Below are 25,083 nucleotides of genomic sequence, written 5' to 3'. Positions count from 1 at the left end.
GGTTTAGGCTAACTGACAACTACAAGAGATCAGGAAAGGTTTTTAATATTTTTTCTTTAAAAAGACACAAGCCAAATTGCAAAGATGAGTTTGGCTAAGGCTGGGCAAATGTTTCGTGATTTGTAATGTCACCAAAGAACTGGGAGGTTTATTTAGTTCATTGATTTTTGCCCTAAATTCAGGGATGGGTACAATTTGTATGGCCAGTGGCCAACCTTTAATCATAAACTTGTGAGTTACTGGCAGGCTGACCTTGTGTCTCAGGAAAAAAGAAAGCAACCTCTGCAGTACTTCCCACCAAGTCACATTCTACCTGGGCAGAAGACACTGTGCCATCTTCAGCTGAGATAGGAATCATGGAATGCTGTGTGTTGGAAAGGACCTTCAAGATCATCTCATTCCAGCCCCCTGCCATGGGCAGGGACACCTTCCATAGACCAGGTTGCTCAGAGCCCCATCCAGCCTTGGCTTGAACTTCCCAGGGATGGGGCAGCCACAGCCTCTCCATCCAGTCCATTCCAGGGCCTTGCCGCCCACACAGTAAAGAGTTTCTTCCTAATATCTAATCTAAACCTGCCCTCTTTCAGTCCAAAGCCATTATCTCTAGTGCTCTCACAACATGCTCTTGTAAAATGTCCCATTCCAGCTCTGTTGATTAACTGATCTGTTTGTTAATGTAAAATACAGTGACAACAGGCACCATTAAAGGCCAATACAAAACACTTTGCTGCACTATTAGTACATTATTGAGTAATTTTTTGCTTCATTGCTTTTATTCTTTCAGTTCTACGGGATGACTTCAGACAAAATCCCTCAGATGTCATGGTAGCTGTAGGGGAACCTGCAGTGATGGAGTGCCAGCCCCCAAGAGGTCACCCAGAACCAACTATATCATGGAAGAAAGATGGGACACCTCTAGATGACAAAGATGAGAGAATTACAGTAAGTATAACAAGTTTTTCCAAACAACACAAGACTCAACTAATCCAAATTAATTCCTTGTCTCTTGAGCCTGTGGGCATCTCTGGCTGTGCTGTCCTTTCTAGGATGTGTCCTCTCCTTGCCTCACAGGCAAGGGCTATTTTGCATTTAGCTTGGAATGTAACCTCTCAATTCCTAGTACTGCATTGCAGGGTATGCATTTGTTTGTTAGAGAGGCCTGTGCAAAACCCATGTTCTTCTCTTCCTCAGAAGAATTAGAAGCATGTGGAAATGAAATTAGTAATACTCATCACTGTCCTATAATTTTCATACTTTTTATCCACCTACACATTTTTGCAACCTGTAATATCTGCTTTTGGTTGGCAAGAGAAACTACAAGTAGTCTCAATGAGATCTTTTGTGATTCTGTTGAAAATAACACACGCAGGAAAGTTGTGCGTTGTATTAGAAAGGATAAAAAGGGTTTGGGGATATAGAGCATTTCTTTAGAGAGATAACGACTTATCCCACCATCTTAAATAAATCTGTTTCTTCATTAGAGGTGTCGTCATACTCATTTGTATCTGTAGTTTGCTGAATACACTTCATGACTATTCCAGAGTTTGCCTAAAGCAGCTTCTCAAATCATAAAGCTATCCTTTTGAAACAGTAAGCTGGTGAGCCTAAACATCTTGCAGAAATGGCAGTGAAAAATGGGGTTCAAAAATCATTTGCTGTCAATGTGGTGATAGGAGAAACATTTTTCAACATGAGAGAAATTGTATCATCTGAAAGCACATACTGTGCTGTTGGTACTGGAAAGATTTCTAGTGTAAAGCACGATTAGAGACACCATTTACATGTCTCAATCACATACCAAAATGAGGGAAAGTACTCTTAGACCCCAGCAACCTAAGTATAAAATTACCATTTTGGTTTGAGATTGAAATTGCCTGTTATTCCATTTATTTTTTACCAACAACACAAAGCCCAGGCATTCTGCAGTTGTGGCGTATGCATACATTTAAATTTTTAAGTACCCTACCCATCCTATACTGATTGCTGGCTATTAACTCTATTCCTCCAATCATACTTGCTAAGAACTTGCAATTTCCTTTTCAAATCTCCTTCCAACCGTGACAAGTCAATTGACCTGAGATAAAGAGAAGATTCCAATGCTACCTATGTTCTTTTTTCCTCCAGGAAGCGCTTTCTAAACTTGCATTTTTTATTGCTGTAGTTTATTCTTGCAGAGGATTTTTAGGTGTTGCCTATTAAGTACATTTCTTTTGTTATACATGAAAACTGTTCCAGCTGCCAGAACAAAGAAATACCCAGAACAAGGGTAGCTATCACTGACTGGCAGTGTCACCTGGAGTCGTTAAAGCTTTTCTTAGGATTAAATAAAGCCCCTTAGTTTGGTTTTATTTTCTGGGGTTTGTATCAAATGCTCACCCACACAGTATTCTTTCACCATGTCATCTGGCAGAGTTGTTGTTTGTTATCAATGTCACCTCCCAGAAACAAATGAAAGTGACTTTTGATGTAGGTGTAGATTCACACTTGTTTCAGGTGCCCAAATGGGGGTTTGTCTCCAGAGGTGTAAATTAACAGAGCTGCTGCAGCCCAGCTTAGCCGTGTCATAAGTGCCTGGCATTGTCCTCAGCAGCACTATTGATATCGTGGGGGCTTCCTCACACAGGCCAGGGAGCCTGGAGCAACATTGTAATGCAGATTTGCATCCTCTTACAGCTGTAGCAGGATCTTACCAAGTGGATAAATATGCATTCAGATGTACCTCTTTACAGCTTTGCAGTAACCATCTGTATGATCTTGCTAGTGGCTGGGAGGGGAGTGGGGATTGAGACCTGGAATGGACAACTTTAATTAAAGGGCAGATGGGAATGAAATGCTAATTTTGAAACCTGACGTAGAATAATTCCATTTCTGTTAATTTATCTCCTTAAAGGCATTTCTATTAAAAATTCTATTTGGCAACAGGAATGAAAAAAAAAAATCTAGAAGAGTACAAAAGCTGAAATAAGGATGAAATTATGGGGTTTAAGTAACAAATTTCTTTTTTTTTTTTCTTTTTTCTTTTTTTTCCTTACTAGTTGTCTATTTTTAAAATGAGCACCTACCTTATTGTGGTGGCAAAATTTTTATTAACTCAGTGGCAGTAAATTTCCATAATACAAATGTGATTTTCTTCTTTTTAGGCCATGAAATTAGCAGATCAGGAAATGTCAAACTATATGTCTTGGTGTTCAGTGCATATGTAATACCAGTGGGCATTTAATTAATGAAAAAGCCTCAGTGGCTCCACTTCTAAAGCATTTCCAGTTGTTTTCATTCTTATGCCTTTGTTGATCTTTGATTCATTACAATCTTAAGAGTTCTGTAAGTGTCAAAGGCTGCATGAAGCACATTGTATTAATGTTTTCCTTTCTGACAAGAGATTTAAAATAAACATTACGACTGTGCTTTTTCTGAATAAGGCATGATGCTTGAAATTTTTTTGATACATATCTATACCTTCTTCAAGAAGATGGTATCTCCATGAAGCAACCTTATTTTTAATATATGGAAGCATTTTTTCTCCTCTGCAATGACAGTGTCATCTGTAAGTCAGAAAATCTGGACTTTTCAGAATGAGTACTAGGAATGCCAGAGAAACAGAGCTGGAAGCTCCGTTCCTGACTGAGAGTTGAAGCAGAAGATGTAGATAAATAGCAGATAAATAAGATCCAAGTTAAGGCATGACTTCCTCAGGAATGCAATAAAAAGAAAATAATATTTTGTCCTGGGTAGAGTTAAGGAAATCAATGTGTTTATGTAGGTGAGATAATAAAAATCAGTCTTTTCATATTTTTGGTCCATTTGTAGGGCAAATAAATGTGCTATGAAGAGAAAAAACTGCATATGTCTTTTAGGTTATAAACTAGGGAATGGAACAAATAGGAAATGAAAGTTAAGGGTGAGGGCAGAGCTATCTGTGAAGGGGTTTATAAAAGCAGACATTTTATTTCAGCAGAGCTCTCCCAGTAGTGCCCAGTTTTAGAGACTTGGTGTAGGCTCTTCAGTGCACAAATGTCTGCTGGGTAAACCTGATGAAGAATCGTCACCAAAATTTCTTCTCTGTCTACTCTTGAGTTTTGTCTATAAACAGTTTTCTCAGTGCATTGGGCTCAACATGATTTTCCTCATGTGTGTTCTGTACACCATGGTATGAAAGCAAATGCTTGATGTGACTAATCCCTCTCCAAATATTACAAATGAAGCTGGAACAGTCTTGCCTGAGAAGCAGACACTTACCTTTAGCTTAATTTATTGAATTGGAAAACAGTTATCATGGAGACAGAGAAGAACTAGTATGATTCCATACTCATCTAGTTAACTTTTCTCCTGGGATTACTGTGGAATCAGGAATCCCTCCTTTTATATGTATATATATGTGTGTATATATATGTATGTATGTATATAGTTGAAAAGGGTGCCTTAGCTCAGTCCGGTGAATAGCTCTAATTTCTCACTGCACGCAGTGTAAAGCTCAGATGTATTTTTCCAGTTCCTTATGTGATCCATCTGCACTAGGAGAGGCTGTGGGACATTCCTGTTGGAGCTGAGACTTGGTGGAGAAGGAAGGTGCAAGGTGTTGTCCATGAGAGAGAGAGAAGGGAGCACACCAGGGTGTGGATGTTCCTGGTTCTGTTTCCAGCTGTTCTTGGTGTTTACACATTTGGCACTGGTGAAGTTCATAGACTTGCCCATTGCTTGGAGCAAGGATCTAGGCCAGGGCTCCAGGCTTCCAGGTATCCTCCCCAGGAACAGCCCTGCTCCCAGCCCAATCAGTCTAGCCATCTTTTTTGCATGGCAGCACAGCGTCATTAGGACATAGCCACGTGTGTCACCTTGGTGCCAAAAGCTGTGAGTTTGCATTCCCTCGGGCTGAGGAGGAAGTGCAATCAGTGGAGTTTCTGCTGACTGCTGTAATCACTGGGTTTGGTCTTTCCAAATGTATTTTGTCTGGATGCAGTTGGCAGAGTGTCAGTGGCTGCGAGTGCCACTAGCAATGGCTTGCTCAGGCACTCACAGTAATCACAGTGAATGTTGGTTGCTTGTAAGCCTGTGAATTCACTGTGCCTCCATTCACTCTCTTCTCACCCTGTACCCTTCCTGCTGTACCCCAGAAAAGTCCCACTACTTTTCAAACAGTGTTCCCACTGCCTTCCTAACACACACCACACCAAATTTTCACCTCATTCCCCAGCCATTTCCTCTATCTCACAACATGTGCTCGCATCCACTCAGCCTGTCTGGCTCTATCACCTGATTAGTGATATCTGCTTGTGTGGAGGTAACAATTTGGAAGCTCAGATAAGCAAACTCTCCTGCAGCATGCTGTGAAGTCAAGGCATTCTTCCCTGGGCTTTGCTGTTGCTGGAATTGGCTGGTGAGCTGTGATTTGTGATGGCTGCGGCAGTGTCTGCCTGTGTCAGGTTTGCTCAGAACCTCCCTCGAGGAGCTGCATTGCTGCTCTGTCTTCTTTGTGAATCCCAAATGCAGCTGTCTCTCTGTAAGATGCTGACATCAGTAATCTAACCAAGATGGTGGGGCCTTTGAGCATATCTTTAGGCAAGAACTGGCAATAATTACAACTTCTCAGGAGCGCAGAGCATTCAAAGAGGATTTTGTGGCTCTTCCATCTAGACAGGGCAACCTCCATGTGCTTTTGGATCTATCAATTTGTCTTGTGTTTTAGCAGCAATGCCTGCATAATTGACTAACCTCAGTGAAATCAGGATGCAGTCAGGGTGCCTGTAATTATGCGTGCTTTCCCAGTGGGAGGAGGTGCACATATCTTGCATAAACTTCAGACCAAGCTGATGCTTGAGCCAGGTTTGGAGGTTAGGATTTCACAGCTGAGTCTGTTCCTGCCCCATGACCACTAGTAGCCCCTGCTTCAGAAAGCCTCCTAATTGTTCACATGAAGTCATGGTATAGGTGGTATAGAAGAAAAAAGCTATGCATACTGAACATGAAATTTTAATAGGTAAAATCTTTTACATATACATGAAAAAGGATGCTGGTACCTAAGAAAGAAATCCTTTGTAATTGAACACAAAAAGCAAAGCCTTTGCATTGAAACTTCCATGCAGCACTGTGATTGCAATTTCTCTCCCTTTCGTATTAACTCTTATCTCTCATTTATCCTGAATCATCCTCATTTGATTTTTAAAAGAAAAAGCTTGAAAAGCCATTTATCTTTCCTTGTTCAAGTTTCTTAGCTTTAAAGATCAAAGTTACAAGATGAATAATGCATACAGGTTTTCATTCCTTTTTTGTGTGGCTGTCTTGTGACATCAACAGTTTTGAATGACTTACACTGTTACTTTAGATGAGTTACAACCTAAATTTTCAATTCCCATCTCCTTTCCCGGCCCTTAAATAGTACATCACAAGCGCACAGCATTTATTGGATCTTACACAATGCTATTTTTACATGAGTGTGTGATGAAAATGTTTTTCAAAATGTGAAAACAAAACCTTCTGATCTTCTGTTGTGACAGGAAAACTTCCTTAATGGTACCATCCACAGGTAGATGCTTAATGTGCTTGCCCCCAATTTTTTTGTTAATGAATTGTCAAAGAGAGCTGCTTTCATTCTTCTTGGTGGGACCAGTCATAGCCTCGTTGTGCTTTGGCAAGTTAACACTACCTAGGTGGATCCCAACGTGACCTTGATCATAAGAAAAAAAGAAGTGGAAGAAATTGCTATGACTGTCAGTTAAAAAGGAAAAGAGAAAGTGTTGTTATTATTGGAGGGAACAGTGGAAAGAGCAGAAATTAATTCCCTCTTTAGGAAAGGGTCTTTCTTTCTAAAGTTAAATTGCAGGGAAAAATTGCAATGCAGACGTGAATCAAGAGAAATGAAAAAAAAAAAAACCTGATTGAATTTGTTGGGGCATTTTGTGTGGAGTAACAGTCTTAACCCATTACTACAGCAATGCTCCTGACAGAAACCATACTATTGCAGTGCCACTCCAAATTAATTCAAGATGTTTATTCTTATTTCTTTCTTCTGCATTTCTCTTTGCTTTTTTTCCTGGCCTTCTCTCTTTTTCGTTGATTTATTGATCATTAATCTCTTAACACCTTCATTTCCCCAAGTTACAAGCAAAAGAATGCACACTCCTGTAGAAGCTGTAATTCTAATGGCAATATTGCATCTGCTGTGGAGAGCTGCATGAGAGATCATGGCCTGGGTGCACAGCTCACCAAGCAGTGGGGGTGAGGGGAAGGCAGGGAGCAAGGACTTACAGTTCAGGGTTTTATTTCATTTTAATTGTTTTTCTTTTTTTGGGGCAGATTAAAGGCCAAGAAGCAATTTCCTATAGGCCCCAAGAGGGTTAGAAAGAGAAGTGTATTTTTTGTTCTGATTCCCAATATGTGCTGCCTCCCAGCAATTTCCTTTCTTCCAAGTCCTTTTTCTAACTCCCTTGGAGCTTTGGCTTCCCACTTTACCTCTCTTTTTACTTCATCTCCTGGTTCCTACAATGGTGGCTTCCTGAAGGATCAAGAGTAGTTTTTGTTAATAATTTATATTTCTTCTGCTCTTAATATTATTTCCACAGGTGATGCAGCTGGAGCTGCTGTGAATTAACTTGGCACCCCAAGAGGGAAAAAAAAAAAGTAAAAAATTATGAAAAACAATTTGTAACCACACAGCTGTCCCAGAGGATAGTGAGAATTCCTCTAAATCCTTCTGTTTCTTCTCCTTGGTTTTTTTTCCAAAATGTGACACTGTTGTTCCGTGTTCACACTTAAATCTCTGGTTTAGGGTCCCTGTTGCTCCTGCTGAAATCTTTTTGCTCTCCAGATTCCACAGATCTTTGAAAATGTTTCTTCTGGATCACCTCTCCGTTCTTTTCCTTGCCTAGTGCTTGTGCTGTCTCCTGCCTTGTCATGAGGACACCTTTCCCAATTTTGCCCTCACTTCTGTCTGCATGCCTGCCTCTTCCCTTGCCATGTCTAAACCACTCAGGTCTCCACATCTGCACAACCACTCTCTGTTAAGACAAAGGGTTCTCAGAGTATCTTCTGCTACGCTGCTACTTCCCATGTAAGTTTTTGTTTTTTTTTTTTTAATTATCATAGGCATGTCCAAGCTCTTTTCAGTTGTCCATTGGTCTTTGATTATCATTTGTCACATTGTTTTGCGTGTTCTTTGTCACTGTTTTGGCTGAGCTGTAAAAAACGTTACCTTCCACAGAGGATCACGCTCACCTTGGAAGGTTGTAGAAAATCTGATTAATAGCCTGGGCTAACATGAAGTGGAGAAACATCAGACGGACTTTTATTTCTGTATCTGTTTTCCTCTTTCTCTTCTTCCATCCTACTTGGAGTCTAACCATCCTCACTTCATTTTTCAGACTCAGCCCTTTGAAACAAAACTTCTCATCTCTAACACATCCACAAGCAGTTCCCAGCCCTGACCACAGCTGCCAGGAGCGAGAGCTCAAATTCTTCACCTTGGTGTGGATTGGAAATCCTAACCTATTTACACCACTCTCCCCTTGCAGCTTGCATTTCGGGTTTGCCATTGGGAGGAGCGTGGCTGTGCCGATGTTGTCAGGCAGATGTGAGCTGTGGGCTGGCTGTGGATGGCCGGCAGCATCTGGCAGTGGTTAATGTGGCGCCGAGCCCAGGCTAACGAGCCCTGCTGCGGGACAGGCTCGAGCGCGCCGGCACCGCACGGGGCTGACACGGCCACACAGCTCCCGTGGCACTGCTGGCAGAAGGGGCTTGACATCTCCATCCATGTGCCAGACCAAGGCAAACGGCCTGAAAATGCCCATGTGGATGTTCCCTTCTTCTCTGCAGCTGTTGCAGAATTACAGAATCACTAGAGAAGAGAAGAGACCTTTAAGACCATCGAGTCCAATCCATTCCCTAACACCTCAACCATGGCACTGGGTGCTACATCCAGTCTATTTTTAAACACATCCAGCAATGGTGACTCCACCACCTCCTCAGGCAGACAATTCCAGTACTTCATCACTCTTTCTTTAAAAACCTTTTTCCTGACATCCAATCTAAATTTCCCTTGGCACAGCTTGAGACTGTGTCCTCTGGTTCTGTCAGTTGCTGCCTGGTGAAAGAGACCAACCCCACCTGACTACAGCCACCTTTCAGGGAGTTGTAGAGAGTGATAAGGTCACCCTTGAGTCACCTTTTCTCCACGCTAAACAACCCCAGTTCCCTCAGTTGCTCCTCATAGGCTTGTGTTCCAGCTCCCTCAGCAGCCTTGTTGCCCTCCTCTGGATGCATCAGCTGTTCCAAATACTTCTCTGAGGTGCTTTTTCTTACATTTGCTGTAAGAAAATTGTGAGGAAGCCCACCAGTCTCTAGTGTTCCAATGACACTGAATGCCCAATATTGTTCTAGTTGGTTTAAATGGCTCATTATTAGCCCTGAATCTTCTGTGCTTGATAGGGTAAACCATGCATAGGTTGACTCTTGATGTGATACATCTTCCCAGCAGATGTCTCTGAAGGGTAATGTTGGTCTCTGGAATTAGGGAAAAGGGAAGGAGCGTCATGATGCAGGGCAAAAGGTGACCCAGTGTCAAACATCTGTGGACTGAGGAGAACACCAGGGTCTGTTGGCTTGTGCTGGCTATCACAGCAACTAGATTTTGCATTGGAGACCAAACTGACCTCCCATGTTCCCAAGGACATGCTTGGGTAGTAGTGTCATCCACTGTGTGAAGTTATCAGATTTATAGATGGTGTTCACACTAACCAAAAGTGCTGGAATTAAAACTCGTCATAATTCAGTGTTAGATTAAAAGGCTCCCTCTGGTCATTCATCTGCTGGCATTTTAAACCAAGTTATTGCTGGTCATATTTAACCCTAGAGCTGTAAGACTATCCCTTCCTTCTGTTTTTTCTCACAACTCTCAAAAATGTTCTTTTGCACCAGTGATGTCCTTTGCTCCAGCTATTTTTGTCTTCTCGCCACTTAAAAAGTTCAGCATTAGATATGCATAACTATGGTTTCTCAGTATTGTTTCACCCAGCAGTAGTGAGAAGTACTTCTTTAACATGAAATAAGGGTGTATTTTTCTACAGTCAGCTTTATTTTAGACCGATTTCTACTTTCCGTTGTGAAAGTGAAGCAAAAAAGAATGGAGCTCTTTTGCAGATACTCTGTGGACTTAGAGGAATTTGAAAACTTCTCATTGAGTGAAAATTCTCTACGGATTTCTTTTGTCCCTAGTCATGAACTGATGACCTAGATAGTAAAAGAAAATAAATGCCTGTAGCAAATAGAGTATGTGTTAGATCTCTGAGTTTTGGGACGTTTACAGGCCTAGATATTAGACTATCAGGATTTTCTTGTTAAAATGGCTTATTGAGAGTTTTGAACCTCTGGGACCATGTGAAATTATAGAAATGGTGTCTGGGAAGCTTCTCCCTAAAAAATAATAAAAAGCCAGGTGGTTGTTATCTCAGACTAGGTTACTTGAGCTATCCAGGGTGTGTAGGACTTTATGATTTGGATGGTTTGGAGCAAAGGTGATTTATTATGCTGAGAAAGTAAATTCTTTGTTTTGTTTGGCTGACAGTCTCATTGTTGGGGGTTTTTTAGATGAATAAGAGAGATGAAAAAAGGATGTGGGAGGGAAATTATTTCTTCATTCATTTTATTCTGCTAATGAAAAAGAAACATTTTTGTTTGGTTAGTTTTTCTAAGCAGTCAGGAAAGGAGCCTTTGCTTATATTACAGAAAATAAAGATGAAGACTGGACTTAGAAAGCTAATTCTTCCCTTCTCCTCCCTTCATCAGCTGCAGAGAAGTCTTAAATGTAGAATGTGGGCATCCTCCTCTAAGTCAAAAAGCCATTTCTGGATGCACTGTTTTGCCCAGCCCCTTCATGAGTGCTGTGCCTTCCCTCATTCCTCCTCAGGAGCAAAAACAATGAGTGGCAAAGTAATATTAAAAAAAAAAATAGGCTTTTATGAATCTGACACACTGAACATTAGGACTCACAGTGGAAATTGGGCAACCTGTGTACAGGCAGAAAACGTGTTCGGGGTAGATTTCATTGGACATGGGACTTAGGATCCCTACAGATCAAATGTGTAAAACAGCGCTACAAATTTTCTGCCTTTCAAGGTTCTTTCATGCAGCCCCCTCACCTTTCAGCCTTTTTTTTTTTTTTACTGTATTTAGGTTTATTTTATGCTCTTATACAGTGATATTTCCATTTGTAAAGCATGTTTTAATAAAAAAATACCCTGCAGAAATCAACATATTATTTGTGGCAAGTCTGTACAGTGAAGTGAAGGAACCCAGCTCTTCACTGTGTTTGCTCAAAAAAAAAAAAAAAAAAAAAGCTACATTTTTCTTCCTGAAAGTCTCTAGTGGACCTTATAAATTTGATTGTACTTGGCATTTTTGATATTCCTACTTGCTTGCACACCACAGCAGCCACATGTTGTCACTTAAAATCTAAATATCGGATAACTGCTAACTGAGACTTTATTGTGTATCATGCTTATTTTAAGAATTACTTCTGTAAAGTAAAAATGACAGTAACTCTAAAGGCATGTGTAATAAAACCTCAACAATCTGTGTGCTGAGTTTGCACATATTATGTTCTCATAATCAAAAGAAAAATGTAGAATAAAAATAGTAGAGAAGAACAGTGCTCATTTTTGGAGCCTTGAACAGCTGTAAGTGATTAGAGCTTCTTGTTTGGTTTGCTTTGATTTTTTGGTCTACTTTTTGAAAGTTCTGTCAACTTCACTTTTGCTTATTTCACTTTGTTTGGATAGTTTTGCCTTACTGAGTTTCCTGTGATGCTTCTGGTTATATGAAATGTCTAGTCCAAATCACAGCACTTCAAAAATAATAATTTTTCAGTTCTTGGGTTTCCTCAACCCAACAGAGTACTTCTCTCTCTCCAGGTAATAATATATTTAGAATTGCTTACTGCCAAGTTCAGATATTCACCGCGTGCAGCAGTGAGGGATTCACACACGCATTGCAGGGTGTTATTCCAGACTCCTGTGTAGTATTATGCAGGGCCAAGTCTGCCTGCTAGAGGTTGGCCTCCTAAAAAGGGAAGAGAAAAAACCCCAAAACCTGCTTTCTTTCTTTATCTAGCTGTAGGATAATTCTTACTAATACTCAGGCTGCACTGAGAAATTAATTGATATTTTTTTTTTCCTTCTCAAAAATCAGTATCTAACAAGAATCTCTTTGGCACATGGTCACACGAAGATTGTTCCTTTGTTTAACATGGAAGAGTGGGTGGTTAGTTATACTTGGATCCATTTATACTCATCTTGTTTTTTCTCACTCAGCAGCTTTGCTTTTGCCTCTGTCTGCTGCTGTTGTCAGTTATCTACTTGCCTCTGCTTAGCCTCCTGGTTCTGGCTGCACAGGGGAGAATAAATTACACAGAGAGAAGAGGGGTAAATATGAGTAAATTTGAGAGTAAATAAACCCCAAAAATCTGGTATGGAAAATAAAGCTGTTAAAAAAAGTAAAGCATGAGAAAGTGAAAAGCTTTCCTGGTATATATCTCAAAATATTTCTACTGCCACATGGAATATACTGAGTTTTGAAACTAGCCATAGAGATATTTATGCGTAAGTAATTTGTCCTCCCTCAAAAATACAATATTTGGTTTCCTGAGCAAAAGGATGATGAATCAAGATCTCTTAATTGTAAGTTTGTGGGGGGTTTGCATCATTGTTTTCTGAAGTGTCTGTGCCTTTCAGAATGTCAGTTTTTGAAGTGAAAGATGTTGGCATGATGATGGCTCAGAGTAGCCGCCAGCACACCTCACATTTCAAACGCTGCACGTCTTGCTCTCCTCATTCATATGAAATCATTTGTCTCTTAGGACTTCTTTTAGCTGTGGTGTTCAGTTTGCGCATTTCTCTTGGAGTAAGACCTAATGAAAATCAAGAAGGAAAAAAAAAAAAAAATTGCTTGTTCAGGGTGAAGTGTTACCACAGAAGCTGCAGGTACCTGACTGAAGCAATTTCATGGTGCATTATAGGTGTTCCAGAAATGAGTGTTTGTACTCTCTGGCAGACCTGCACACTGAATAGAATCACAGATGATCTGTTTTTGCCATGAGACTATGCAGTCATTGCAACGTGATTTCTAGAAGTGTGCTGCAAAACATTTTCCTACAGAGAAAATTATTGTGCAGTAAATGAAAAATCGCCTTGAGGTAGAGAGTCTGCAAGCTAAGCAGAGCAGACTGCTGCTGCAATCTTCCTGTGTGATTTTGGGCAAGCCTTGAAGTTGTTCACTTCTTCTTATTCAGCATTTCATGAGTTGTGGACGTGAATTCATTCATACATGTAAAGCAGCCTGACACTTGCAACAAAGCTGTGTTGTGCCACCTGGCAAAGTGCAAAGTGTTATTGCATCCTAAATCATAAATAGGCTCTTTTTTGTAGACAAAACAGTAGAATAATATCCTCACTTTCATATTCAGGCCATGCTCCACTCCAGGTGTTTGTGATTGTATAATACTTGCAGGATCTAGCCCAGCTACAATAACTTAGAGATTTTCTGTGATTATAAAGAAAACATCTCTATAATATAACTATATGCTGAAGCGCTAGAATGGTTGTGAGATTATTGTCCCTTGTATTCAAGGATCTCGGGGGTTTGTAATAATTTAGGAATGTCTACAGAGCAGGTACTTTGCATGATTATAACTCCTGGGAAATCTGCATGGTTAGCATGTTTCACTAAAATAGGCTTTGCACACATCCGGAATTCTCAGGGCGGAATTCTGGCATTACTGAAATCAGTGTGAGTTTTACCATTGTCTTTCCTGAGACTAATACCTTCCAGGAAAGTATACAGTATAACTTATAGCAAGAGAAGAGGCCTCTTTTTGAAGTGCTAAATGAGTTGACATTCTTCCCTTTTTTGTTGCTAATGTTGTTACTACTTCACTTCTTTTTATTGGGTTGTTTGTCATTAAGGTACTTAAGGTATTCCAGCTTTTTGGACATACTGCATATTGAGTCTCAGTTTTTGTTCTAATGAGACTTTTTGCTAATATTCCCCTGTTTTGCCTGCATCCTTTGCACTGTTATTTTTAAATATTAGAAATCACACAACTGGTGGTGACAACTGTTACTCTGCTTTTTTTACTGATAATCCAAGGCTTTGGTGTTGTAAGAGGTCATCTGTTGTATCTGTTATTCTTGAAGTTAATAAAGGTAGGTAGATGTATTGGGGTTTTTTCAGCAGGAGGAGAAACCTTAACTTTAGCCCTCTGAACCTTTTAAGTAGGACATGGGGAAACAACTTCTAAAATACACAAAATTAAGAGAAGCTGCAACAACCAGAGTAAATTAAATTGCAAGCCTGCTGTGATAATTATTTCCAATTCAAGAAGAGGTGTGATCTTTAAAAATGTTATCTTTTACTATCTCATGTTGTAGCGAACTCTGTTCTCCCTACTTTAACCATCTCAACAAAAACCATTTTTTCTACTGCTATGAATAGTAAGTTCAAGAAAAAAGCAGTTATTCAAGAAAAAGGCAGTTCTTCATCTTTGTAGCATGTACATTTCTCAGACTGCAGTGTCAGTTTTACTGTTCTGCCCTGAAAATGAGTCTCAAATTCACCTTGAAGGATCCCCCCCAGGGATGCCAGCTGAACCTTTGACCCTTCTCTTCTGACTGTCACCAAGGTTAACACATCATTACAGCTTGTGATGTTAGGGATACCTGTGCTTTTGGAGCCTTTATCAACCTACACTGTTGCACACAATTTAAACTGAACTCTCTGTTCCTAATTTCTTTTTCATAGGAATATGCCTTGTTGATTTTTGAGAGTGAATTGTGTTTCTTCCTAAATTGTGTTAAAATAGACGGGAAATTTTAAAACTTCCACCTTTATCTCTACTGTTCCTTAATTATTAAAGCAGCAACCATATGACTACAAACAACAATAAAAAGATGAAGAAGCATTTTCTATTTAAATTTGAAAATGGACACGTTCTTACCTGCTGCACAGTGCAAAAAAGTGTGTGGTGACAGACAAAATGTCAGCATTAAGTATTGGTTCTGTAGGATAAGTTCTAGTTACTGACAGGTTAAGGACCTTTATTTATTTGGAATTCTCTTACCAAAGTATTATGTTGGATAATAAGCTGATTATAATTAAAATGGGATTTATATTGTTAATCCAGAAAATGGTATGTACAAATACTTGTCGGTGGCACTGATAACCAGCCAAGAGAACTCTTTTATAAGAGAAGCCTGTTGACACAGATTATCCAAGTTGTATTACAATATTGTTTTAATATATTGTACATTAACATTTGGACTAACTGATCTTGAAGACCTTTGATGACTTTGACAATTTTATGATTCTAAATGTACTCTTAGCAGAGCTCATTTTTTTTCCCCCAAGACTGTCCTCTGATGAAACACATAGGCCATTTGATTGGCCACACCTACTTCTGGATGCTGTTAATGGCCATCAGTTTGGTGTTCATGAAATAATGAAACCAAGAGATGGTTCAAGCTCAAGAAATCAATTAATTCTCTCTCTGAACATTGTTGCAAAGAACTTCCACAAATTCTCATTGGAGAATTGATACTACCAGTGCTGATACTTGAGAATTGATACTACCAGTTTTATAAGGTAAAGATGATGTATTTATTCAGGTGCTGTGGAGAATGTGAAGGGATTTTTTGTTTCTGCTTGAGGAGGAGATTACTTTCAACCCTGAGCAGCCCATAGTACACTAGTTTTTACCTTTGTATTCTTTGCTTCTTACCTGCTACAAAATGCAGTCTTTAAAATAAGTCTACAAACATTACACCTAGGTACCAATTTGCTACATTTAAAATTATATATGAAGTTATCTCTGTCCACTTTACATTCAGCTGTGAGATTTGGGATGATACCAGGACAGAATTGTATCCTTTTTTGTGCTCTCCATTAATGCTTTGAGCAGATTCTTTTAGGTAGCAAACCTTAAATCACTCATTTCAGTTAGATGTATGTAATTTTCTTTCTCTTAGACTTGTCTGTAAAGTTTTAATAGTAATAACAATTGTGCTAACTCCAGTTAGGTGTGACCCAATGTTTTTTTTTCCCTTTTGGGAGTGTTTGAAGACTAGCTGACAGTTCCATGAAAGAGGGTTCTGAAAAGGCAAAGTATTGTTCATTTAACCACATTATTGTAAAAAAGAAACACTGGAAGCCACTCCGACATCTATGTGCCTACCTGACTAATTTGGCATATAAAATTCCTTTCCAGTGGAATCCCTGTATGCATACCTTCTTTCTTCCAAGTCCACATTTAATGAACTTACGTTTTTTTGCTCCTCACAGAAGTGTGCATCTCATTAAATCCCTCTTCCTTCTTTGGTTTTTGCCTCCTCTCATGTCTCAGGGACAGAGTTGCTGGTTGGGCTACAAGTATGTCAGGCCCAGTCCTCTGCCTCAAGGTGAATTTCTCTTAAGCACTTGTTGAGAAGTTCATAAAGTAATCATAAACTAAAGGATCATAAAGTAATACCTTTGTGGTAACTTTCCAGTCAATCCTGGTATGAAATTAGTTTGCAAGATGAGCCAAGATCCAAATCTAATTCATTATTAAAGGCAACTCTAAATACAGCAAATATTTTAATATTTTATTATTTTAATATTCCATGCACAGAATGGCCTGCATATCAGATTGTTCTTGGCATGAATGTTTGCAAGTGCCAGTAATAATATCTGTAATACAGCATTTGTTCTTTAGGCCTGCCTTATCTTGAACAAAATTTTGAATCTAGTAGGTTTGTCCCAGAATTCCTGTTTTCAGAAACTTAAGAATATTTAAGTATTCTTCTGAAATATAGTAAAAATATTCATGTTATATTCTACCAAACATTTCTTGCCAAATCTTAAGTCTGGAAAAATGTGCAATATTTCATTTCAATCCACTGAAAGTGAATGTCATCATCAATAGACATTAAAAACTATTTATAAATGGGAGCTGCCCTCCACAGCAGGTCTGAACTCACCATTCCTGAGGCACTCTCTGACTCCAATCAGTGCCTCAAATATGCAAAAATATTTAGAGGGAAAATATTTTAGACTATCAATAATCATTGACAAAACTATTTATGATTTTATAGTACTTTAGTCAAATGTGAGTAGCATATGGAAGTGTTGGAAAGGAGAAGACAATCATCAGAACATGTTTTTTCACTCTTTATCAAACATTCTCGGAAGTGGTTGTTTATCTGGTCATGATTGACGTCCACTTTCAGAAGAAATCTACTTTCTTTTGTCCTCCAAAGTCAATAATACGGCTGTCTTAGAAACTGGTTGAAACACATGAAGGATAGTCACTAATAGTACAATGCAAAATACAAAGCACTCTTGATGATTTCTTAGATTCACTGAGTTATTTATCATACTTGAGAATTCTTAGATCTTTCCTCCTTAATTCTGAATGTTTATTCAGCGTTTGAAAACCATAATGTGAGTCTTCCATTAAAAATTATTTTTCTAGAGTAGAAAATATCAATTATTTAGCTTTTCTGGATATAAATAAGTGCAAAGAGTGGATCTGTGTCCTCTAAGATAAACAAGGGTAATCTTCATTGTCCACAAACTCTTCTGTAAGCTTATACCTTGGTGCAGACAACAGGGTACTCATGTGACATACTGTAATTTGTTTATGTGTTGCAGTAGGGGTTGATCCTGTTAATGTTTGTGTTAGAAAAGCAGACAAGAAGACTAGGGAAGCTTATTGACAAGGTCTCTTGTTTGCATGGATGCCATCAATACAGTTCTTTAAATACTGTGTTCCTTGTCTGTTCACATGGGTCAACATTCCCTGGCACTCTTTGGTGTGTGTTTTTGCACCATTGTTTTTACAACACAAAGAAATGCCACTCTAAAATATTTTCCCTCTAAATATTTTTGCATATTTGAGGCACTGATTGGAGTCAGAGAGTGCCTCAGGAATGGTGAGTTCAGACCTGCTGTGGAGGGCAGCTCCCATTTATAAATTGTCCGCATGGGCCATGGTGGCACTGGGTGCATTGCGTGCCAGGGGCTACAGGCAGCTCTTTTTGATGATCAGCATTCAGGACTAGGTCTGGAAAGTGGAATTGCAAATTCAACTACCTGGACATGTCTGTATGACCCTCTGACAGGGAGAAATGCTGACTACCACACACACACACACCTTCTCCAGCTGCCATGGACTCCTAAATTTTGCCATCTGCTTTTGAAAAATTGAGCTGGAATGTGAAACAGATGTGTGTTAAATACAAATGTATAACTTTTGTTTGTTTGTTTGTTTGTTTGTCATGCTAAGTAGCTGGCAAAGAAACAGTAATGTCTTTAAAAGTGAAGTGTTTTCTTCAGACTCAGTTTTTGTATTTGTATGTATTGGAAGCATATTGGACTTTTTCTGTGTTTTTGGGGAAGAGAGTATGCTGTGGGAGGTATATGCAGTTTTTAACTTCTTGTCACTGTCATGAAAAGGTAATTTGTACCAAGTGAACTGAAATCTGATCGAGTAACACTTCTAGTTTTCTGTAAAGATTACTTCTTACTCATTATGTTCTTTTTGCACTGCTCATACAGAAGCCATCGAAGCTTCTCGTTTATGACAGGATAGTACTAATTCTAAAGGAGGCATGCACACAGACAAAAGATGAAACTGGAAAATAAAGTGCATAGTCATTTCAATTTCTCTGCCATTTTTACAAGCTTGTTCCAATAACAGCAAACATCAGCAAACAGGAGACTGATTTCCATACAGAACCTGGCCAGCTAGTTTGCTTTGTAAATACAAATGTGAAAAGCTGAGCAGCTAGTATTTTCAGTGTCCAGAACAGTTTCTGGACACTGCCACATTTCTCTCTCAGCCTTTTCCATTGCTGCAATTTACAATAACCTTTTAACAGCAACAAGAATTACGCCAGAAGTTTAAACCCACTGTGGCATCTGGGAAGAATAGCAAGGAGCTGCTGCTCAGGAAGCAATTATCCCAGCAGGGCTCCAGAGCCTGCCTGAATAGCTGGGGCAGCCGCCAGCAGGCAAGGCCAGGCGAGAGGCACCTCTTTCTGGGCTTCGGTCTCTTCCTTCTCTCGGGCTTTTCATTTCCATTTATGCACTGAGCAAAAAGGGTTTGCTGCTCCAGAGGCAAAGGGCTGAGTGGGAAGAGCCCAAGCAGAGGGCAGCGTGTGCTCAGTGTCCAGCCTGGCAGCAGCCCAGGAACAGCAGCGCTCAGGGGCTTTCGCAGTTAAAGGATGGCATGTGTGAGCATCAGCGCATGTAGAGCGTGGGAACAGTGTTTGCTTTCTTCTGCTTGGTTGCAACCTGGGCTGGCTTATTTCAGGAGTAAAAGAAGCTCCAAGTAACTCCTGGCTTCGCTGTGTGCTGCTGAAGATCAGCTTGTGTTGTGGCCACAGAGAACGTTTGTGAAAGGACCGAGATCTGTAGGTCATTCCCTGCCTGTGGAGTCTCTCTGGAGGATCTAAAGTTGAGCACAAAAATAATGATTCTGGACTGCTATGTGAGCTGAGGAAATTGGGGGATTTGCTCTTTACCTCTCTGTGCATGCATTCTCCTCCTTATTCTTTGTGAGTTTAATTTTAGCATCTTCCAAGCAGAGGGCTTTCTGTAGCTGTAATGTCTAGCCCAGTGGTTTTTCAGCAGTCCTTCAGAAATAATGAAAGTTACACTCAAGATTTGCTTGTGGTTGTGTATGACTGCAAGTTTTTCCCTCAGTCCTGTAACACAAGGCTTGTGTGCAAACCACAAAAAATATAAGGAAATCTGTGATTTATGATTTGCATGTGCTGCAGTCACAAGAGCTGTAGTGAACAGTGATGGAAGAGCGAAATGTAGCAGATTAATATATGACTTTTATGTTTAACTGTTCATGGAAAATCAGCATTGCAGTGCATATGCTCCTCTTTTTGAACAAATGATGGGAAAAGTTTAATGTTTTCACAACTTTTTGTGTCCAGCATTTACTATAAAAAAGTTCTACTAGACTTAGGCTCACTCAGAGATAAATGCAATAGGAACTTAACATGGATTTATATTCCTCTTTTGAGGTGTGGTCTCATTGCCATGGCGTGTCATCTTGGTCAAAAGACAGAGAATCAGTAGGTTTTTAGTTATGTTAGAAAACATTTTATATTTTTTTTCAAGGTTAGTTTTGCAAATTACATGTTTATTTGTAGTGTTTAGTTGGCAGGGCCAAAACTTCTTTGAGAGTTAACTTGATTATAAAGTTTTTACAGAAAATGTTTTGAATGAGAAGTCCAATCTGTCTCAAAATTTAAAACTGTCAAAATACAAATTTAGAAATGTATTAAAGAATCCACTGCATTTTAGTTACCTGTGACTAATTTTATTTGCTTAGTTTGGTTCTCAGTTCGTGTTCTCTGCCATAAAGAGCTCAGGTTTAGCCCCAGGGGAACTAAGAAAATCCTTCTTCCCCTGGGAAGCTGCTGTGCCAGCTCAGGGAGGAAAGCTTTCACAGGCAATTTAGTGCAGGAAGTGCAGCGGTCACGGGAAGGATCCGGGAGCCTGAGATTTGCATCCCTTGAGGGAGGAGCCAGCAGTGGGCAGCCCGGCTCAGAGGGGATGTGCCTTCTCTTCCAGACAAGTGGGAGTCTGGGCCAAAACTGCTGCGTCTCAGAAGGTCATGGAGTGACTGAAGCCACAGCTGAAAATAATGACCTGCTGCACAGACCAGCCAGGAGAAAGATGTGAATAATTCATCTCTATTCCCTCCTCTCAAACTCTGAGGATTTAGTTGTTGCTTCACAATTGTACTTGTAAGTCTAGGAGGTCCTTGGTTTTACATGTAGAAGGCCTTTCATTTTCTTGTGGGAGCTATGGTAGAAGACCTACGAATTTCCACTTAAAATATCTTGATAACTTGAGTTCTGTCAGAACAGTTCCCTTTAGAAAACACTACATAAGAATCTTGAAACCCCCTGTATTTTAGCATGATGGCTGTGAGAAATCTTCACTCTGAGAAATTTCTTTTATCAGATTACAAGTCTTGGTGAAGTTTTACCTACCCATCCTTCTAAATCTGAAATTGAACATTAGCACTCTGCTGTTGAAGACTTGTGCTCTGCACAGCTGCTTTTTTCTTAGGGAAAGTAGGAAATTTCTTTTGATGAAATTCACCCCAAAATATACAGTTGTCTTAAATCCATACTGTCATCCTGCCACCATCAGCTCCAGACTTAGAAAAGTATGATAATATTGTCAATACCTGCATTGACAGTCAGGAACTGAAATTCCCTTGGAATCAGCAGCAGGGTCTGGGCGCCTTTGGGAGTTCGTGGTTGTACTCTCCTCCCTCGACCCCTGGTGCTGTCTGCAGGGTTTAGGTGTGATCTGCCACATGCAGTCAGGTCTGGTGATGTAGGTGGGCCTTTGTCTTCATCCTTGATACTCTAACACAGCCCCTCAGAGTGACCTTGGTCTTTCTTTTACAGTGGGAAACAGGCTGCTAAATTCCTCTGGAGATTTGGGTTATGTAGTTTCTTTTATGGTTGCCAGGTAGGATTTTTTATATGTTTTAAGATTTGTGGTTTGTTACTATTATTTTTCTCCATTACATTTGTGATTCTTTAGGTAAGGTAATTAAAATCTGATAGATTTTGTGTGGAAAATTAACCCTGGCTAGTCTGAGATTTTATCCTTGGAGGTGTGTAAATAACACAGTAGTGTAAAACAAAATTCATGTGTAACTGATACTTCAAATCCTCTGACTTGCTTAAGAGAAGACAAATGAAGACATACCAGACATGGAGTTCAGTTCAAGTTCACTTTTACTTCTGATTTCAATCACTGATTGTAGTGAAAGCTATATGTGCACCAGTGCATCCAGGGGAGATTTATGCATGGGGTTAAATCTACAGTTTTACAGAAATTTCACAGTTGTCATTGTAAACTCATCATTCCCATGCAGGGCCTTCTTTGGATATTGCAGAAAGATTGATAGTTCTGTATATAATTTTAGTGATCCATAAAATGTGCCCAAGTGTTGTCCATTAGTTGAGTTTTGTACTTAATGAGTAACAATATGAAAAACAGTTTATGAAGCATTTGCTTCTTCTTTTTTATATTTTTTGGTGATCTTTGTAGAACAGATTTAAGACCATGACGACAGTAGTAACATGCTTTTGTTGTAAGATTTTAATCTTGGTTTATAATAAGAAAGGAAGTATTGCATAGAAAATGTTTTGTACTGTAGCTGTGAAAGCGTTTCAGAGAAGTATTTCACTGGTTCAAATATTGCAATATAAACATAGCTGTTTGTTCAGAAATTAGTTCTGACTAATGTGAGCCAATATGGATTATTGTGAAGTAAATCTTCCTCTGAATTAAATCTTCCTTTGTGATTAACAAAAGGCAAATGTTTATAGAAAGTTAATTTGGAATTGTTGCAGTTTCAAACTTCGGAAAATCACATATGCTGAGGCATGGATTTTTCTTTTCTGATTGTGATTTATGGAGTTCTGCATATATCTTGGCTGTTTCTACAGTCTCGGTGAGTGAAGCATCAAACACATAAAGTAAGTCTGATATTTGGTGTCTTGTGATAATGCCAATGGCTGAATAACTGTCAGCTGCCTCTGAATTCACCAAGCAATTCAGGACACAGATAACCCTTAATGCTTTGTAGATACCCACCTTCTTGTAGTTACAGCCATTAATAATGAGGCCAGAAAAGTGGGAAAAGGAGTCTTATGAATGGGCTTGAATCTGATTCTGCCTCTGATGTATCAGATTGGCAGGGGTGCCAGAAGCAGCAGCTTGAATCTATTGTCATTTTATCTACCTTAAATACCTTCTTTTTACATAAAGCCACCTTCCTAGAATTTTGCACCTTCCTTTAGGCTACCTTCAGGCCTGTCTGTATTGCAAAGCTGTTTTGTTGGTCTGTAGGGTAGCAGGGAACAATTGACTTGCACTTTGTCGTGACAGATTTACAGCAAGGAAGACCACTTGAAAGACTGCTTCAGACTACTTTCAAATAGAATTTTTTGTGTGTTTGATCTGGAGGAGGCAGCATGTACCTTCCTGGGGTCCCAGAGAATGGAATGGAAAGCAGGACAGACTTGTCTGTCTGAGCTTTGAAGTTAAACAAGAACAAACTTTAGTCGTTGTTGAAGACCTGCTCCAAACACATTTTGATGTCTAGTGTTTAATATCTAAGCATGCTACAATAGGTAGGGAGGAATATATGGGATTCACAAGGCTTGGAACAAGATACAAATTTTTAGATAAAAATTAAGCTAGACAGTCATTTGTACTCCTTTTTGTTCAACTTTGTTCAAACTGCAAAGCTGTCTTCTATTGCTGACATTCCATGCCTGACAGCCTCTCCTGCAGTGGTGAGTTGTGATATGGATATTTTGGGATGATAGACCAGACAGAGGGAAATGAACAAAACTCCATGTTTCTTAACTAAGAAATAAAAGCTCCATTTTCCTTGGATATACCAATTAATTACAATTACCTGGACTCATCTTGTACTTTCACTGTTCTATTGCTATTCATAATTAGATGGTACACTTTTAAAGCAAAGGCAGTGTCTGGCAGGTTAATATTATATGTCCTCCACTTTCAATTTAGCAAATGAAAGAAAATGGGTTGTAGTGTGTACTGTACTGTAGGAGACTAAAATATATGAAATTTGTGATATCACGTATGCAGAAACCCTGGCTATAGAAACAGAAGTATTTCATTCTGCAGTCTAAATTCCCTTTTCCTATTAATTTGTTTGCTTTTAAATTATTTTGCAACAGAGAAGATTTAAATTATTAAATAGAAATAAAGTAGAAACTGAAAGAAAGTTTAAAAAAAAAAGTCACGCACATTTATATTTGGACTCCCCAAGCATTTCTCTTATGGCTTCATTCTGTCTCATATTTCATACCACATTTCTGTGAAAAGTAAATGAATCACCCACATATATAAAAATATTTCATAACACAGACAGATGGGTATGGATTTATACATGCAGAAATTTACACACATATACACAATGCACATAGGTATATAAAATATGGTTTCAGAATAAGAATATATGTGTGTACAGCTATACTGAATTCTTGGTGGTGTGTTGTAGAACCCTTGGGTAAGTTTTTATGGATTTGATTTATTGGCTGACTGAGTTGATTCATTATCTGTATATGATTTTTTGCTGCTGGGTGGCCATAATTTACAATTCTGGACCTAGTTAACTCTGTGGGTGCCTAGAGTTTTCTATATGAACATCACCAACTATTGTTTAAAGAAATAAATGAAGTGGACTTGCTTGAATGAGCAATTTACTGATGAGGAGCAAAATATGGTCAGGCGGACAGGTCATAGAAAATAGCTTTCAAAAAGTCTTTGTAAGTCACCATACCATCATATATTTTCTTAGCATATGTACAATAATTCATACATCTTACAGGCAGCTGAAGATCATCTGTGAAATACTGATCACAATCTTTTTCTTTTATTAGAATTCAGTGCTATTCTTGTATTATCCTACTTGCAAATCTCTGATAGATTTTGCTGGTAGGCACAGAAAAAAATACTGAAGAGACATGAAAAGTCAAAAAATGCCTTGGCTTCATTTTGGTATAAATGAAACATGACATTTACTTCCAGAATTAGACTTTTAGCTTTGGCAGTTAGCAAAGCTGTTCTTTTCCCACAACCATATCTACTAGAGTAGTGGAATAAAACTGTTTTCTGTATCTTGTTTACTAGGAAGAAAGGACTTCTGTTGGTATTCAGCATGGTCACCACTCTTCAGGCAGTTTGGGATGTAATGGTACACTCACTGCCTGTCACTTTTGCAAATTATATCATTTTCTGCTATAAAGTCCAGCTGGTGTACTTTGGGACAAGGGCAAAAATATGAGAAGAGCCAGAGCACTCAAATTAAAATGCCTTCATTAACTGTTAAGTATATGCAGACTGTGAATAGTTGTAATTTGCAAGGTTTCATGTACTGTCTCCAAAGGTGATTTGACTGTTTACAGCCCTAAATACTGGATATGAACTTAGTAAGACAAATTCAGTAGTGATTCTGTATGTGTTCCTACCAAATACCACATG

The 25,083-nt window shown here is 39.1% G+C and overlaps 1 protein-coding gene across 1 annotated transcript in view; it reads left to right on the top strand.

Moving 5' to 3' along the window:
* ROBO1 (roundabout guidance receptor 1) overlaps nt 1-25,083 on the top strand; it is a 295,424-nt gene that overhangs the window by 182,163 nt on the left and 88,178 nt on the right. The window contains exon 3 of the mRNA XM_041414791.1: nt 785-942. Coding sequence (XP_041270725.1) covers nt 785-942 — 158 coding nt within the window. The remainder of the gene's footprint in view (nt 1-784; nt 943-25,083) is intronic.

This window comes from Onychostruthus taczanowskii, unplaced genomic scaffold (assembly GCF_017590055.1).
Source record: "Onychostruthus taczanowskii isolate IOZ18803 unplaced genomic scaffold, ASM1759005v1 scaffold47, whole genome shotgun sequence".
NCBI lineage: Eukaryota > Metazoa > Chordata > Aves > Passeriformes > Passeridae > Onychostruthus > Onychostruthus taczanowskii.
This window is presented reverse-complemented; position numbering and strand designations above follow the sequence as displayed.